This window comes from Mastigoproctus giganteus, chromosome 10 (assembly GCF_048544385.1).
Source record: "Mastigoproctus giganteus isolate SK-2022 chromosome 10, ASM4854438v1, whole genome shotgun sequence".
NCBI classification, from domain to species: Eukaryota; Metazoa; Arthropoda; class Arachnida; order Uropygi; family Thelyphonidae; genus Mastigoproctus; species Mastigoproctus giganteus.
In genome coordinates, this window is record NC_143584.1 from 39,681,645 (window position 1) to 39,698,273 (window position 16,629).

A 16,629-nucleotide genomic window follows, 5' to 3' on the forward strand; every position below is an offset into this window, starting at 1 on the left:
GCAAGTCATGTAGTTTTGTCAATGATATATAGGAATTTTGCTAACAGAGACAAGGAGGTGATTATTCCTTTGTATAAGGCAATTGTGAGGCTACACCTTGAGTACTGCGTACAGGTCTGGAGACCTCATTTTAGGAAGGATGTGGAGTTGCTAGAATGAGTACAGAGAAGGGCAACAAGACTGGTGAGAGGAACAAAGGGATTCTCTTACCAGGAGAGGCTTAAATTCTGTTAGTTGCAGCATCTGGAGACTAGGCACCTGCAAGGTGATCTGATTGAGGTGTACAAGGCCTTGAATGGTTTGAGCAGGCTCAATTCTGATGGGATGCATCCACTTGCTGGGATAAGGAATCTGAGGGGGCATAGATTCAAACTGAAGAAAGAAAGTTGTAAAATACATATGTATAAATTTGCCTTTAGCCAGCAGGCAGTTGATTGCTGGAACAGATTTCCATCTGTTGTTGTGGAAGTTCATAGCTTAAATAAATTTAAGGCTAAACTAGACAAACATTTGAAGTGATCAGATGGGTGAAATAGGAAGTTTTTTTTTTTTGGCTGATGCTGTATAAGCCTGCTTTCTTGCATCATATGCCTCAACCAAAGCTAATCCTACTGCTAATACTAAAAAGAATACAGAAAAAAGAACAGCAACCAAATAAAGATGTACAGATACATAGACAACATGATTTCATTTGACAGCAACTTAGAAGAGGTCAAAAAGGATATCTTTCCCAATTATCTGACCTTAACAAAAACTAACATAGACCACACAAACGGAACGTTTTTAGACCTGAAAAATTAGCATTAGCATTAGTAGAGGCATTTGAGGCAAGAAAGCAAGCTTATGCAGCATCAGTCAAAAAAAAAACACCCACTTCCACTTCACCCCTCTGTTCGTTCAAAATACCTGTCCAGCTGAGCCTTAAACTTATTTAGACTATCAACCTGCACTACAAGGGTTGGAAGTCTGTTCCACCAACCAACCACCCGCTGGCTAAAGGCAAATTTCCGCATGTCTATCCTACATCTGTGTTTCCTCAATTTCAATTTATGCCCTCTCAGGTGATTATTCTGAGCTAGAGGAAGAATCCCATCAGCATTGAGCATGCTCAAACCTTTCAAGGCTTTATACACCTCTATCAGATCACCTCGCTGGTGCCTAGTCTCCAGACACTGTAATTTGCAAAACTTAAGCCTTTCTTCGTAAGAGCACCCCTTTGTTCCATTCACTACTCTTGTTGCCCTTCTCTGTACTCGTTCCGGCAGCTCTACATCCTTCTTCAAATGAGGCCTCCAGACCTGTATACAGTACTCAAGGTGTGGCCTGACCATTGCCTTATACAAGGGAATAATCACCTCCTTATCCCTGCTGGAAAAATTCCTGTATATCATTGACAATACTCCATGAGCTACTCTTGCAGCCTGTCTGCACTGCTCAGAGAACTTCATATCTGCCTGCACAACCACCCTCAAGTCCCTTTCATTCTCTACCACTGTCAGTACCACAGAGTTGATACGTTGCTCTGGGGTTGCTGTTTCCCATGTGTAGTACTTTACATTTGTCAATGTTAAACTTCATTTGCCACCTCTGAGCCCATCTGCTCAACCTTTCCAGATTCTGTTGCAGCAGCAGCAGCATAGTGTCGGTAGTGTCCTTGACAACCCTGCCAACCTTTGTATCGTCTGCAAACTTGGACATTAAGCTTGATATACCATCATCAATATCATTTATAATACAGAAAACAATAATGGACCCAACACTGAGCCCTGAGGGACTCCACTAATAACATTAGTCCACGATGAGCAGTGTCCATTGATTACCACTCTCTGTCTTCTCCCCCTCAACCACCCCTTTATCCATAGCAGCAATTTGCCTCCAATGTCACACTGCTCCAATTTCTGTAGCAGTCTTCCATGTGCAACAGTATCAAAAGCCTTTCTAAGATCCAAGTATATAATATCAAAGCTATTCCCTGCATCCAGTTCTTTTGTGACTGCATCATAGTATCCAATCAAATTGGTTAGGCAAGACTTCCCCTTAACAAAACCATGCTGTGTCCGAGCTATAACTGAAGTCTTGTCTAAATGATCCTGCAGTGCTTCTTTAACCTGTGCCTCCATTAATTTTCTTGGAACAGAAGTTAAGCTCACAGGTCTATAATTACTTGTGTCAGCCTTTGATCCTCCTTTGTGAATTGGGGTCACATTTGTACATTTCCAGTCTATGGGTACCTCCCCTGAGTCCAAGGAAGCTCTCATAATTATGGCTAAGGGTTTGCTTACTTCCTTTGCTGCCTCCTTTAATATAACTGGATAGATCCCATCCACCCCGGGGGCCTTTCTTGTGTTTATCTTCAACAGTTTCTCCTCCACTTTACTCCCAGTTATTTCATGATTCTGTAGCTTACTGGCAGAGTTTAATACACCTCTGGCATTCCCCTCGCTGAATAACTCCTCATGTGTGAATGTTGATGCAAAATATTCATTTAGTTTGTTAGCTACCTGAGCAGGATCATCAACAGTTGACCCATCAATATCAAGTGGACCAATCTGATTCATCCCCTTCCTTCTAGAGTTTACATAAGTAAAGAACTCTTTGCTGTTTTTCTTTGCAACCCTTGCCAAGGATTTCTCGTAATCTGCCTTCGCCTGCCTAACCTCCTTTGTAACTTGGTTGCATATCAACTTGTATCTATCATAGGCTTCTGTGTCATGTGTTAATTTGTAAGTATCCCATGCATTTTTCGTCTCTGCCATATGCCTCATTAGTTCATCTGACATCCATTTTGGCCTAAACCTTGAACAATATTTCTTGGTTGGTATGTAAAGCCTAGTAGCTTCCAAGATCAGTTCTTTGAATGCTTCCCATTTTGAATTTGCTGTTGGTAACATCATCAGTTGGTCCCACTGTATAGAATTTAAATACTGTCTCAGTCCATCGTAGTCGCCTTTACGGAAGCAATAACCCTTCCCTTTACCCCTAATGGTAGTTACCTCTTTGAGTAAATCCCACTTCAGCACACTGTGATCACTGCCACCTAGTGGTTCATTTATCTGCAGATTCTTAATGCATGAAGAATCACTGCTGATAATCAAATCAAGCGTATTACTCCCTCTACTTGCCTCCCAAACATGCTGATGTAGAAAACAATCATCCAATAAATCCACAAAAGCCCTGCTAGTGTGTGAGTGACCAGCCCCCAAATTACAGTCAATATCTGGGAAATTAAAATCTCCCATTATAAGACTCTCTGATTTACTGGCCCACTCTATTTCCCTGTACAGTTTCTTATTATACTCATCAGAGTCATTAGGCCTATAGCACACTCCTACTCTCAATATTGATCTCCCAATGCTTATGTCACACCAAACTGACTCAACACTGCACTGTCCAGTGATGTCGACTGGTTCACTTCCTTGGTTTTTATGTGTTTCTTAACTAATAGCATAACCCCTCCCCCTTCCTATCCTGTCTATCCTTTCTGTAGACGTTGTACTCTCCAAATTGCAGTTCTGCATCCCTTATATCTGTGTGACACCACGTCTCTGATATCCCAACAATATCTGCCTTTGATGTTTTGAGCAATACCTCAAATTCATCAAATTTATTTACTAAACTCCTAGCATTGGTGTACACGCAAGTATACCTGCACCTGTTTCTATTCTTAGCTACCCTAACACAACCCATGTGTTAACTTGTACCGCAATGGCTCCCAGTAGTCTCTGAAATATCATGCATCTGCTCATTCTAATAGAAGCAGTGCAAGAATCTCTTTCACCTCTGCCAGTGGCTACTGTCAATCTATTGGTCTTTGTCACCCCCCAAGCTAGCAGTTTTCCAACCCACCTAACACTGCCTCGATAGCATCAGCAAATATTCTTGCACCCTTTCTATTTAAGTGTATCCCATCCCTGTAGAAGCAATCTCTCCTGTTAACAAGTACAGTCCAGGCTGAAAAAAATTCTACCCCTTGAGCCTTGCACAATCTTTCCAGGGCCGAATTGATCGACAAGGATCTCATCATATACTCCCTACTATCGTGTCTGGGCAGAATTGCAGACACTTTCAAATTCAACCCTAATTCTCGGCTTTTGTTCAACAGTGACCTGTACTTGTTAAGTAATTCTGCCGGTCTGCTACTCTTAATATTATTAGTGCCAACGTGTACAACTATATCACCTTTTGTGCCCTTAAAAGATGATATTCGCTCTACAACGTCAGATAATAATAAAAATATGAAACAATAGTAAAAACAAATCTGAATCACTTGAGGCATTAAAAGATAAGCTCTCTAAGAACAATATTCCAGACAGATTTATCAAAAAGTACTTAAGTAATGTAATACATAATGAAACAACAAAAGAATGATAACAAAAATGCAAACATTTACAGGACCATTATATATAATTTTGTAAATATATTATTTCAGCCTTCATGGGCTACTCTAAACCCTATAGTGTGTAAAGAGAACACCCTCTGGGGAGGACAGCTTTATGTTATATTAGTATATCGATATACTCATTATTTATATATATATATGTATGTATTTTTTTTTTAAGAATCTGTATTTTGATTTTTATTATTAACATTTTTAAAGTAAAGGTAACGTAACATAGATGCCACAGTTACCCGTACATATTTAAATAAAATCATTTTGTTTTATTAATATTTTGGCCACAACACTAAAATATGTACAGGAAACTATTGAAATATTAAGCGCTGTATATATATGGACTATTTCAGCATAATTTGCTGAAATAGTAAAACAGTGTGGCATCCTGAAGAGATACCGTTTCACATATATCAGCCAGTTACCCACTAATTAAATTAAAAACCTAGTTTAAATTATAATGACATAAATATAAGTGTAAACATTAATGTTAAATAGAATTTTAATTTGAAGTATAATAATGAGTATAAGATTTTAGTAGATATATGCAGACAACCATTTCCAATAGCAGAAACCAACCATGTCCAGGGCCGTTACTAACACGGACTAGCAAAATTCCTATATATCATGGACAACATTCCTAGATATCATTGACAGCTAGCAAAATTCCTATATATCACTGACAAAACCCCATGACCTGCCCTGGCAGCCTGTCTGCATTGCTCAGAAAACTTCATATCTGACTGCATAATTACTCCTAAGTCTTTTTCATTTTCTACCACCTTAAGTCTAGTACCACACAGTTGGTACGTTTCTCTGGGGTTACTTCTACCCATATGCAGTACTTTGCATTTGTCAAGGTTAAACTTCAGTTGCCACTTCTTAGCCCATCTGCCCAAATTATCTAGATCCTGTTTCAGTAGCACACTGTCATTAACAAACCTGCCAACCTTTGTATCATCTGCAAACTTTGAGACTAAGCCTGATATACCTTCATCAATATCATTGATAAATATACAAAACAACAGAGGACCCAACACCGAACCCTGTGGGACTCCACTATTAACATTAGTCCACGAAGAGCAGCACCCATTAATTACCACCCTCTGTCTTCTCCCACTCAACCATCCTTTTATCCATTGTAGCAATTTACCCTTAATACCATTCTGCTCCAATTTGTACAATAGTTTTCCATGTGCAACAGTGTCAATAGTATTCCTGAAATCCAAATATATGATATCAAAATTATTTTTTGCATCCAGTTCCTTTGTAACCACATCATAATATCGTATCAAATTTGTAAGACAAGACTTTCCCTTAACAAACCCATGCTGTGTCTGAATTATTGCTGCAGTCTTGTCTAGATGATCCTGCAATGCATCTTTAACCAGTGACTCCATTATTTTACCAGGAACAGAAGTTAAACTTGGGTAAAGTGCCTGCCTGGCAACCCAAAGGTGGCAGGTTCGATTCCCGCCTCAGGCTTGGATCTAAGTACTGCAAAAACCTTGGGAGGTGCATTATGGCCACAGAAGCTGATGCACCAACAACTACCAAAAAAAAAAAAAAAAAAGAAGTTAAACTAACTGGTCTGTAATTACTCGTGTCACCCTTCAATCGCCCTTTGTGAATTGGGGATACATTTGCACATCTCCAGTCCGTGGGGACCTCCCCTGAGTCCAAGGATGCTCTCATAATTATGGCTAAGGGTGATACGAACGTTCCTACTGTCCTTAAATCTCTTGCTACTTCACCTTTTTTTTTATCTATGCTTTTATCCCTTCCCTATCCTCAATTCCCTCCCTTGCCTTATATCATTTGTATGCACACTAGCTTTATATAGATATTATCCTTAAATTTATTCTAAATTGCATCATTCACTTATAACCACTCATTTTTGCATCTAGGTAGCACTGCAAACACTTATTTTTATTTTATTACCACTTTACTTCTTAATTCGCCTTAATTTATTTTGTTATAAGACATACACTGCAGTGGGACCACCTTGTGCATATTTTTGTGAAAGATATTCTGCTTTACCTCCTATTTGATCTCACTCAGTTTTATTCTTAAATTTGTTTTTCTTCCACAGGTATGGACAAGAAACAGTCTTTGATACATGATCAGGTGTAGTCCCCAGATAAAATATGTGATTATGTATCAATATTTACTTTAAGCTAACATCAGATTTTGATTTTAATTTCGTAAGGAGTAAAATTCTTTACTCGTTGTTTAGACCTATAACCAAAATTACCCACCCATATCTGATGCTGGCTACTACTCGTTATATTAATTTAATAATTTTTTTTCCTTTAGCTTCGATATTGTTCGGGTCGGGTTATTTACATGCTCCGCTTACTTCAATTGTTTTAGTTTCTTAAACTAGTGTAACCATTTTAATTTTCATCTAGATCTATATTCATAGCTCGTGAAGAGTGAAATTCAAAGTGTTTTTGCTACTATTTTGTCCAGTAATTTCGGATTTCCTGGCAGAATTGCTAAAGTTGAATCGGACCTTATTGTTCGCCATTGAGAGTACAGTGTGTATTCATTCACCCTTTCGAGACCACATACTGCGAAAAGTAAGCGGTCAGCTCTTCACCACCCTACTTAATCCTAGCCTGAAGGAACATTCCTGGGTCAGTAAGTAGTCTGCTTTTACTTTGTCAGCAACCTTGCCATATCTCTCCCTGTAGTGTTCAGCGAATTTTGGGTACAATGCCGTCGAAAAATATGCAACCCTGCTCGAGCTGTGAAAAACTTTCTGACTGCCTAATAAAATGTTCTTCATTATCATGCCAGCTTCTTTTTTGCAATTTTTGTAGTGGCATTAAAGATCTAAAATGGACAGCACAACTTAGGAAATCAAAATGGAGATGTGTACTCTGCCGCAAGCAAAATAGGGATTCGTCAGATACAGCTGACAATTTGGCTGCTCCCTTAGGGCAACTGCCTCCCTCCCCCATAGTCTCTCCCTCTAGAATGCTGAATGTTGTTACTGACGTCACCACACACATCAATTCCACTCTCAGTGAACCGGCTACGAATATTAACTTTTTGCCTGGGGTTACTGATAATTATTCTCAAATGGAATCACAGGCTCAAGTCAGCTGCACTTTTTGCAGCTGATTTGAGAAACTTTGCAGTAACACTGAGAAACTGGAAACTATTGAAGGCATTCTAAGAAAACTGTATTCAGAAAATAGCTCGTTAAGGGAACGTCTGAGCCAGCTTGAAGATTATCAACAAAAGTCCTTGAGCGTACTACAAGGTCTCTTGCCCGTGAACATTAGACTCCCTTGTCCTGGCCCACTGGAACGCCCATCTCCCACACCTGAGTCATCGCTACTACCCGAAACGGATACAGTTACACTCTCTAAAGACAGCGCCTATAGTGCCATGCTAATATCAACGAAACGGAACTCTGACATTGCAGGCATGAATGGAGCACAGCAAAGCCAGATGCCCGGACCTCAACCGACGCAAGCTTCCCCACGCCAACGGTATTCCAGAAACAGCAAAACCACCTTGATTGGCTCAAGAGTAGTTAACACTAGCCTCAGAATACGAGATCGGCAAGCCACTAGCAATACTCATGCAAATATCTCCATTAGCAGGCTGGATCCGTTGACAAAAGTTGAAGAAATTCAGGCACTATTGATGGAACTAGGCATACCCGGAAAGTCTTTCAAAATCAATACCAAGCATCCGTCTTATGCTTCCTTTAGGATTCAGATTGATTGGCCTAATTACCAACAATACCTCAATGCAGAATACTGGCCCAGAGGTCTGTTGGTAATGCCATATTATGGGACACCAAAGAACAAGAACTTATCAAGCCCGAACCGCATTCCACAACAATGTATAACTACACCAGCATAGCTACCTGTCCTCTCTAGCGGAGTCTCCCAAATTATATCCGAGAGCGGGTGCAACTTATGGATGTGTAACGTGGAGATGACGAGCGAACATCGGACCGATCGCATTCCAGTTAGAATATCCAGAATGAGAGCACATCGATCCCAGGACGAGATTTCAGATCATAATGTGAAAAGCAAATACTGTTCCAAGAGTAATCTCATCATAGTACAACCTTCTGTCAAAGTAAAAATTTGATGTTTCCTACAAAACATCAGGAGTGTCAAAAACAAGCTAGATGGTCTACTTGATTTGCTTTCCTGCTCAGAGTACGACTTCGTCATTCTGATTGAAACCTGGCTCAGAGATGAAATGGAAATTGCTGCCTTCACCTCAAATCTTGGCTATCACACGCTGGCTGCTAATAGAATTGGGAGACGAAGTGGTGGTGTAGCAATCTGTCAAAGGAGTTCACTACCCCTGATTAAGGCATCCACTTATCCAGGAGGTGATATAGAAGCTGTTCTTGGAATCTACCGAATTGCTGGTTTGTCGATCTCTGTGTGTGCCGTTTATTTACCTCGACCAGTTTCTGAGGATTCTGTCCTTAATCTGACAGCATGGCTGTCATCCACAATCAATCATCGGCAAAAGCTCATCATCCTCGGAGACTTTAACCTTCCACTGCCAGCCACAAAGAAGCTCCTAGATACTCTGTCATTGAACATGTCGGAAATGGGCATTGGTCTTATTCATGTTCCTCCCTCACACGGCGATGCCACCCTGCAGCGCATCTTCTCAAACTGTTTAGTAGAGGAAACCCTGACCATAACTGAGAACTTCCTCCCATCCAATCATGTTCCAATTGCTGCGATGATATCTCTGCAGGCACCTAAGGATGAACGTACACAAGTACAAACTACGAACACTGTCAGGAGAGTATACAATCCAAAATACATCAACATTGGAAAAGTTACTACCCTTTTCCAACTTTACCCATGGAACATACTGGCTGAGCTTAACATAAATGAGGCTGCCTACTGGCTTTCGAGATGGATGGAATTCATTGCAAGGTCTGCAATGTCCAAAACTTGCATCCTTAGTCCCCACTCAAAGCCATGGTGGAATGACCTCCTGACCAAGGCCTTTAGGGAAAAACAGGCAGCCCATGCCTCTTACAAGAAGTCGCCTTCACAAGAGTCATACGCCAGATTTTCCAAAGCAAGGATGGATTTCCAGAAGAGGAAACAATTTTCTATTGACAATTTCATGAACGGCCGTCTATCCAGGGGAAAACGTGTGTGGTCCACAAGTTATACTTGCACCCCTCTGCCTTTAGATGTCCAGGAATGGTGTGAGCATGTGCTGCGTTTTAAGCGAGATCACCGAGTGTCCGAAGCATATCCTTGGAACGAAGCGCTTAACATTTCTTCACCTACTAGTAATACAAAAATTTCCGAAGAACTAATAAAAATAATAAATTCACTACCTGACAAGTCCACCATAGGAATTGACGCAATACCTCTGTTTAGTCTAAAAATTGCTTCTCATTTCATCAGCAAAGAGCTCACTCAACTCTACAACAAAGTACTCAAATTTGCACAGGTGCCTTCAAGCTGGTTATCATGTAGAGTCGTGGCAGTTCCGAAAAAGTCTCATGCGAAAAGACCGGCTGACTTCAGGCCAATATCAATTGCCTCTCCCTTCCTGAAATGCCTCGAGAAGTGCATCTATAATGATGCAGCACTCGCAATCTTTGCGCATAGGCCAGAACACACCCATTATGCCATGCCTAATAGATCTACGGTAACCTGCCTACAGTCATTATCACAGAAAATACTTCAGGCCTGGAATGACAACGAAGATCTTCACACCATTTTTCTCAACATGAAATCTGCTTTCGACTCAGTCCAAATAGCACCCCTTCTTGCCTTACTTGAGAGATTCTACGGGATATCCGGAAAGATGCTCGAGATCCTCAATAGTTTGCTATCTAGGAGAATGCTTCACTTCGAAGGCGATGGCGTTAAAGTCACTAAAAGCGTCGAAGTAGGGATCCCACAAGGTAGTTGTCTCTCAGCCTTGTTATTTGCAGCAATATTCGTTCCACTAATGGATCAAATTCCAGTGTTCCTATCTTATGCTGATGATATTGTTTGCTATTTGCCATGCAAACGCCATGTTGGTCCTTCACAAGAAAGACAAACCGCCTCTGAATCTGTAAACAGCTACCTAAATACATTCTATAAGTATGCTAAATTTTTTGGCCTGTCAGTCAATCCAGAGAAGTCAAACTATCTTATCTTTACGCCAAGTCGGATGACTTCTACTGATACTGCATCTTCTCTACTTCCGGTATTGGCAGGAAATGTCCTGACTCCCACAGACAGTCAAATTCCTAGGAGTAATCCTTGATGCCAACCTCACATATAAAAAACAAATCCAAGCTCAGTATTCCAAAGCCCTGAGAGCGTTCTGGGGAATGAAAATTGATCTGTGCAAAACGCACAATAAGAAAATAATCAAGAAGTACCTCGCAACTTATTTCTGTAGTGTACTCTCCTATGCCGTGGAAGTTTGGTCAGCGGCACCACCCACCAGCCTCAGGAAACTGTGGGGCCTTGAATTCTGGGTGCTGAAGTGGGCCAACTTGTGGTCGCACCAGATCTACACAACATCTAAATCTACTCTCTGCTGCAACCTGCAATATACGCCCATAGTCCACAGAGCCCATGTGCTAAAAATAAAGTCATTCCTTCCTGTGCTCAGCTAAGCAGGATCACATCAACATCTGGAACACGGTTGGTTGGCGTTTGCCAGGCAGACATCTCCGTAGTACACCCTCCTTATGCTCAAGGCTCCAGCGGTTACAGAATTTCAAAAGACACTTCCCTAATGTGACTCTGGACACTCTCAACCTGCTCAACATCGACCTGTGGACGATAGACAAGGCATATCGAGATGGCATCTTGTCCCATCTTGCTGTTTGTAAAGGACATTTATGAAAGTGCCGATCTTAGTTAGCCAATGTAATTTCACGTTCAGCTCAACTTGTAGTCCTTTTTCGCTGTAATTACTACTTCATTCATTTTTACATTTTGACTATTATCTTTGCTTTGATCTATTAATTATTATTTAGTTATTATTATTTTATTTATTTATTTATTATTTTTTTTTATAAATCAAAATCACTTGTATAAACAACTAATTGTAAGATTCCTCTGGCTTTCTGTGTAAGGAATCACTAGTGTATAAAATTTATGTTAATAAAGAACCTTATTATTATTTTTGCTTTACAGTTCCGCCTATAATTTTAATTCTTTATATCACATAGGATATTAACATTATTTCTCTTTCTCACGTCTACAGAGAGTCTTTTTATTGCACGACCTTCAATTGCAAGCAGTTACATGATTGGATAATGTCGCAATGTCCCTTCACACCCAAAAAGCCAGGGGTTGGATGATTTTCTCTCTTAATAGAGGCAGCAGTAAAAACTTTATAGTCATTCTTCATCATTATGAATGCATCAACGTTTGTACAGTTATTTTTTTGCTTAAAAAGAGATGTGGGCCACAATTTAAAGGATAACTAAAGCAACTGAAAAAGTTACAATACTTCTTTACTAACTTTTTTGAAATAATAAAGGTGCATCTTAATGAGTTTACATTTAAGTGCATTAAAAAATGCTATATGTTAGTTCTGAGTTGATATTTAAACTAGTTCGCAGTGGCCACTTTAAGCAAAAAATTTGTTTTTCTTAATCTTATGAAAGTCGGGCCAAAGCTGTATATTTGTTTCTTTACATTCTAGAAAAGAGATGTGACAATTTATAATATTATGAAAGTTTTGAGATTTACGGAATATAACCATATTATTTTTTATTACAGAGAGTTGAGTGCTTTTTCTTGTTTGTTTGCATGTTTATATTATAAGTTATGCAGCCAGCATATTACAAATACAAATTTTTTTTGGATATTCATGCTTGGGAAACCCACATTAAGGAATAATAATTTTTTTCAGATCATTTATAAAGATAGATTGCAGTTTTGAACCTGTTTGTTAGTCACATTTCTTTTCTAAGCCCTTTTCTTAGTGAACTGTCTTTTCTCATTTTGTCCAAAGAGTTTCTTGGTTTGAAACTTATGTTAATAGTCAATCTACAGAGTAGCATTACAAAAGTATTCAGAGGGAATACTGCTATCCTTCTTAATCCAAAAGTATTCAAAGGGGACTAATTGCTGATGGCATCTTTATTAGATGACACATTCAAAAGGATGTAAATTTAATTTGGAAAAGATAACAGAATAAATTTACATACATCCAAGAGCAATCAGTTGTTGGAATAAATTTGCACCCAGTGTTCTGGAGGTGCTTAGTTAAGTTATTTATGGAAGATTTTGGATAACTTATTTGATTTTTTTTTTTTTTTTTTTTTTTTGGCTGATTGGTACCATAGAATAAGATTTGCTTCCTTGCACTAGGTTCTCAAACTAATACTACATAATATCTGCATTCACATTCACTTGCCTGTAAACAGTACTAATACCTTCTGCATCTGGAGTTATTATTATTAGCTATGTGGTGCAAGGAAGCCTGAGGCTTATGCTGTACCAGCCAAAAAAAAAAATTTCTCAATTACCCTGAGAGAGTGAGACAGAAGTAGAAGGGGAATCACCAAGAAAGAGAAGAATGATGATATCCAGCTCTGGACTCTGGGTGTGCCAAGCCCACACTCATCAGATATGAGCCCCTGGGATTACTATAAAAGAAAAAAACTGGATAATATGCATCTGAACATTTACTGATTTTCAGAAAATCTATCTATATGAATTCAGATTTTTTTTATCGCTATTATTATTATTACAGAATCAATACACTGTTTCATACAGATAATTTGGATGTGGCTTAAAAATAATTGTCAACTGCTAAACAGCAGTTTTGGCTAGAGCGAAAAAAAAAATATATAATAATAAATATTTATTTATTTTATTCTGAATATGAGTTATAAATTGCAGTGTCTAGGCCATGTTAGTAAGAAATTGTTGATTCCAATATGTATATTCAGTATACAAGTTGAAGGGGTCATTCAACTCTGATCTAATTATGGTATGCAACTTCAAAGTAAATAAACGGCCACTCAATGTGAATTGGTAAATTACTAATCAATAATTCTTGATACGTTATAAGACAAAATATATAAACATTATAAAGTATCGTATTGTTAAAATTTGATAAGTAGTTATTACCTGTTTTAAAACTTTCACTGAGAAGTCGTTTGATTCAGAATACACCTGCAGATTCAAAAGATGTTTTGATTTTTTTTGAAGTTTAATACTTTTCTTAATGAAACAACTAAGGAAACATATCCACATTACAAAACTGTTTTTTCATTTAAAATCCATTTCAACAACCTTTCCACTGTGCAATAACTAGAGTAATGCAAACAGCTATACTACTGATCAGCGATCGAGAGGTCATTGACACTAAGGGTGCTTACGGTAACAGGACTGGTAATAACAACGCAAGTGACACTGTATATACTAAACAACCAATATACAACAGTGTTGGTCATATTCCTCAACTAGTTTCACGATTATCATAAACAATTAACCTAACCGAAACACAAATCTTTTCCCACTGTCTCTTCAAGAACAAAATCGACAAGTTAACTTGACTCTGCGACAACCGTAACAATATTTTGTCGGTACATTGCCCTCTCTAGTCGTAAGACTATTTCCGCAAACCAGGGTGCGCTACTGTCATCGCAATTATTAAAAAAAAAAAAAAAAAAAAACACGCACACACATACATACATTTTGCTCTCCGACTCATGAACAAGTAGAGGGCGCTTAAATTCTTCTTTAGCTATTTCATTGATATTTCGAGGTTATTAAGCATCTCTTGTATTTCTCCAATGTGTCTACTAAGATCTCTGTCACTGTTATAGGAATGTGTATATAACGGTATTGAGGATGCTGAATTGCATTTTGAGGATTGTTCGTCTTTGTGAATTAACAGTTTTTAGTTATCTGAATGTTTTATTACCCTGAAGTGATAATGTCGTATAAAGTGAATTAGCAGAATAGAAGCAATTATTTTTATAGTGCCTTTGTTACCTTGTATACGACATCGATGCCGTTAGTGGTATAAAAACAAATCATAGAATGCCCCTAGATTTTAACGTTGCTACTGTAGAGAGGGTAAGTTATAAGTTCATAGTTGGCCAACCTTAGTTTCAGAAATTCTTTTATAGATAAAATTTGTATATCACAATGTAGTGACCCTTGTTTATTATTTTATTAATTATTTTACTGTATTTTATTTATTATTTTTTTTATTTTATTTTATTTTTTTCGCAGCGAAGCTTGGGAACATACGTTGCACGTTGGTAGCTTTTACGAAGAACCTCCCGTAACTACGTTCTTGGAGGGACTTTTAATTAACTACTCGGGAGGAAGCAGCCGCGATGGATCTAACTCTCGATGAATGCAATTTTTCTTTTTCTCTTTTTGTGTCACTTGCGAATAATTCTTATTCAAATATTAGAAGTCGCAAGTGGCTTGGTACACCCAGGGCCTGAGCTGGATATCATCATTCTCTTTCTTGGTGATTCCCTTCTATTTCTGACTCTTGTTCACTCCCTCTTGGAGTAACTGAGAATTTTTTTTTTTTTTTTTTTTTTTCCCCTGGTGCAGCATATGCCTCAGGCTTCATTGCACCATATGGCTAATAATAATATTACAGAACTTTAAATTTTGGTGGTTATTTCAAATTTTCTCCATAACTTAAGTTTGTGGCCTTGAGGTTTTTATTATTATTATTATTAGCCATATGGTGCAAGGAAGCCTGAAGCTTTTACTGCACCAGCCAAAAAAAAATAAAAAATTCTTAATTACCCTGAGAGAGAGAGAAGTAGAAGGGAATCGCCAAGAAAGAGACGAATGATGATATACAGCTCAGGATCTTGAGTGTGAGCCCCTAGGGTTAAATTTGTCACCACAAGTGAAATTTTGGCCGAAAACAGTCAATTTCACACGAAATGTGTGTTGGGGGATGGGATCTGTATCACTCATTACAATGTTTTTTATGCTTTATTGAATATATGGTGTGAGCCCAATTAATTGACGTACAATCTGGAAAGATTGCACAAGACTCATGGGGTTAGCATTAGTAAAGGCACATGATGCAAGAAAGCAAGCTTATATAGCATAAGCCAAAAACAAAAAGAAAAAAAAAAAATCTAATTTCACCCATCCACTTGCTCCAAATGTTTGTCTAGTTCTGCCTTGAATCTATTTAAGCTATCAACTTCTACAACAACAGATGGAAGTTTGTTCCAGCAATCAACCACATGCTGGTTAAAGGCAAACTTCCGGTACGTTTAACCTACAACTGTCTTTCCTCAACTTGAATTTATGCCCTCTCGCCATTATTTCCTTGAAGAGGCCTCTGGAGTCAGGAACTCTATAATTCATCTGTGATGTTTTTAAAAACACTGACTCAACTCTATAAAATGTCTTTATATAATATAAAATAACACAATTATAATAAAATATATGCGTCCTGATCGTATAAACTGTATTTTAAAATATTAAAATAAAATAAAATATAAAGTTAAAAGCACTAAAAAGATGTTAAAAATCACAAAAATAGGAACTTTCAGCAGCAGCCGCCTTCATCAGCAGTAATGGTTACAGGTTAACCTGTAATCTGTCGGATAACCTGTCTCAGCAAGTCCTTGACACGAACTATGGCATCTGCGCATGGTTCACTTCTCATGCATTGGAACCGGAAATTGGACAGGCACTCTAAACCATTCATCTCTCCTTAGGATAAGGGCTTCAAAGAGTGGATGAATGTGACAGCCCTTATCCCTATTAAGACTGTAGCACTTGGACGAACATATCCTTAAACTCTCCAGCCATTTGCGGTTCTAAAAGCTATGTGCTCTATCCACGATCACGGTTTCTTTAGTTGTAATAGCATGCGCAGTTTCCCAGGTATGTTCAGCTACGGCTGAACTTCTGTAATTGAGTCTTGAGAACTCTATAGTATTCCCCCAGGCAATCTCGCAGTCTGTGTTTCACTTCCCCCACATAACACCTCACAATCTGGACACTCGATTTCATATATGACCCCCTAGTGTCATTACCCGCAATAGGATTTTTGGTTGCTGACACTACTGTGTGGAGTCTCTGACCCGGCAGCTGCACACAGCATATCTTACACGAATGTAAGATATGGAAAATGGGTTCCGAAATGCCCGGATAGTGGGGAATGTATGCGGTGGCAACAGGTGTAAAAGCATCCCTGCGACTGTTACTCATACCTCTTAAACACCTCTCAATAATGCTCTGGGGGTAACCACACATTACTAG

At 38.6% G+C, this 16,629-nt stretch overlaps 2 protein-coding genes across 2 annotated transcripts in view; one reads left to right on the top strand and one right to left on the bottom strand.

Annotated features, from left to right (window-relative positions):
• Positions 1 to 13,953, bottom strand: part of LOC150078992 (protein FAM151B) — a 104,197-nt gene extending 90,244 nt beyond the window's left edge. The window contains exon 1 of the mRNA XM_090382595.1: positions 13,498 to 13,953. The gene's annotated coding sequence lies outside the window, so the exon portion shown is untranslated. The remainder of the gene's footprint in view (positions 1 to 13,497) is intronic.
• A 194-nt stretch (positions 13,954 to 14,147) lies between these two features.
• The window catches only part of LOC150078993 (importin-13-like), a 250,429-nt gene continuing 247,947 nt past the window's right edge, over positions 14,148 to 16,629 (top strand). The window contains exon 1 of the mRNA XM_090382915.1: positions 14,148 to 14,451. Within this exon, the coding sequence (XP_090239041.1) occupies positions 14,416 to 14,451 (36 nt within the window). The 5' untranslated portion in view covers positions 14,148 to 14,415. The remainder of the gene's footprint in view (positions 14,452 to 16,629) is intronic.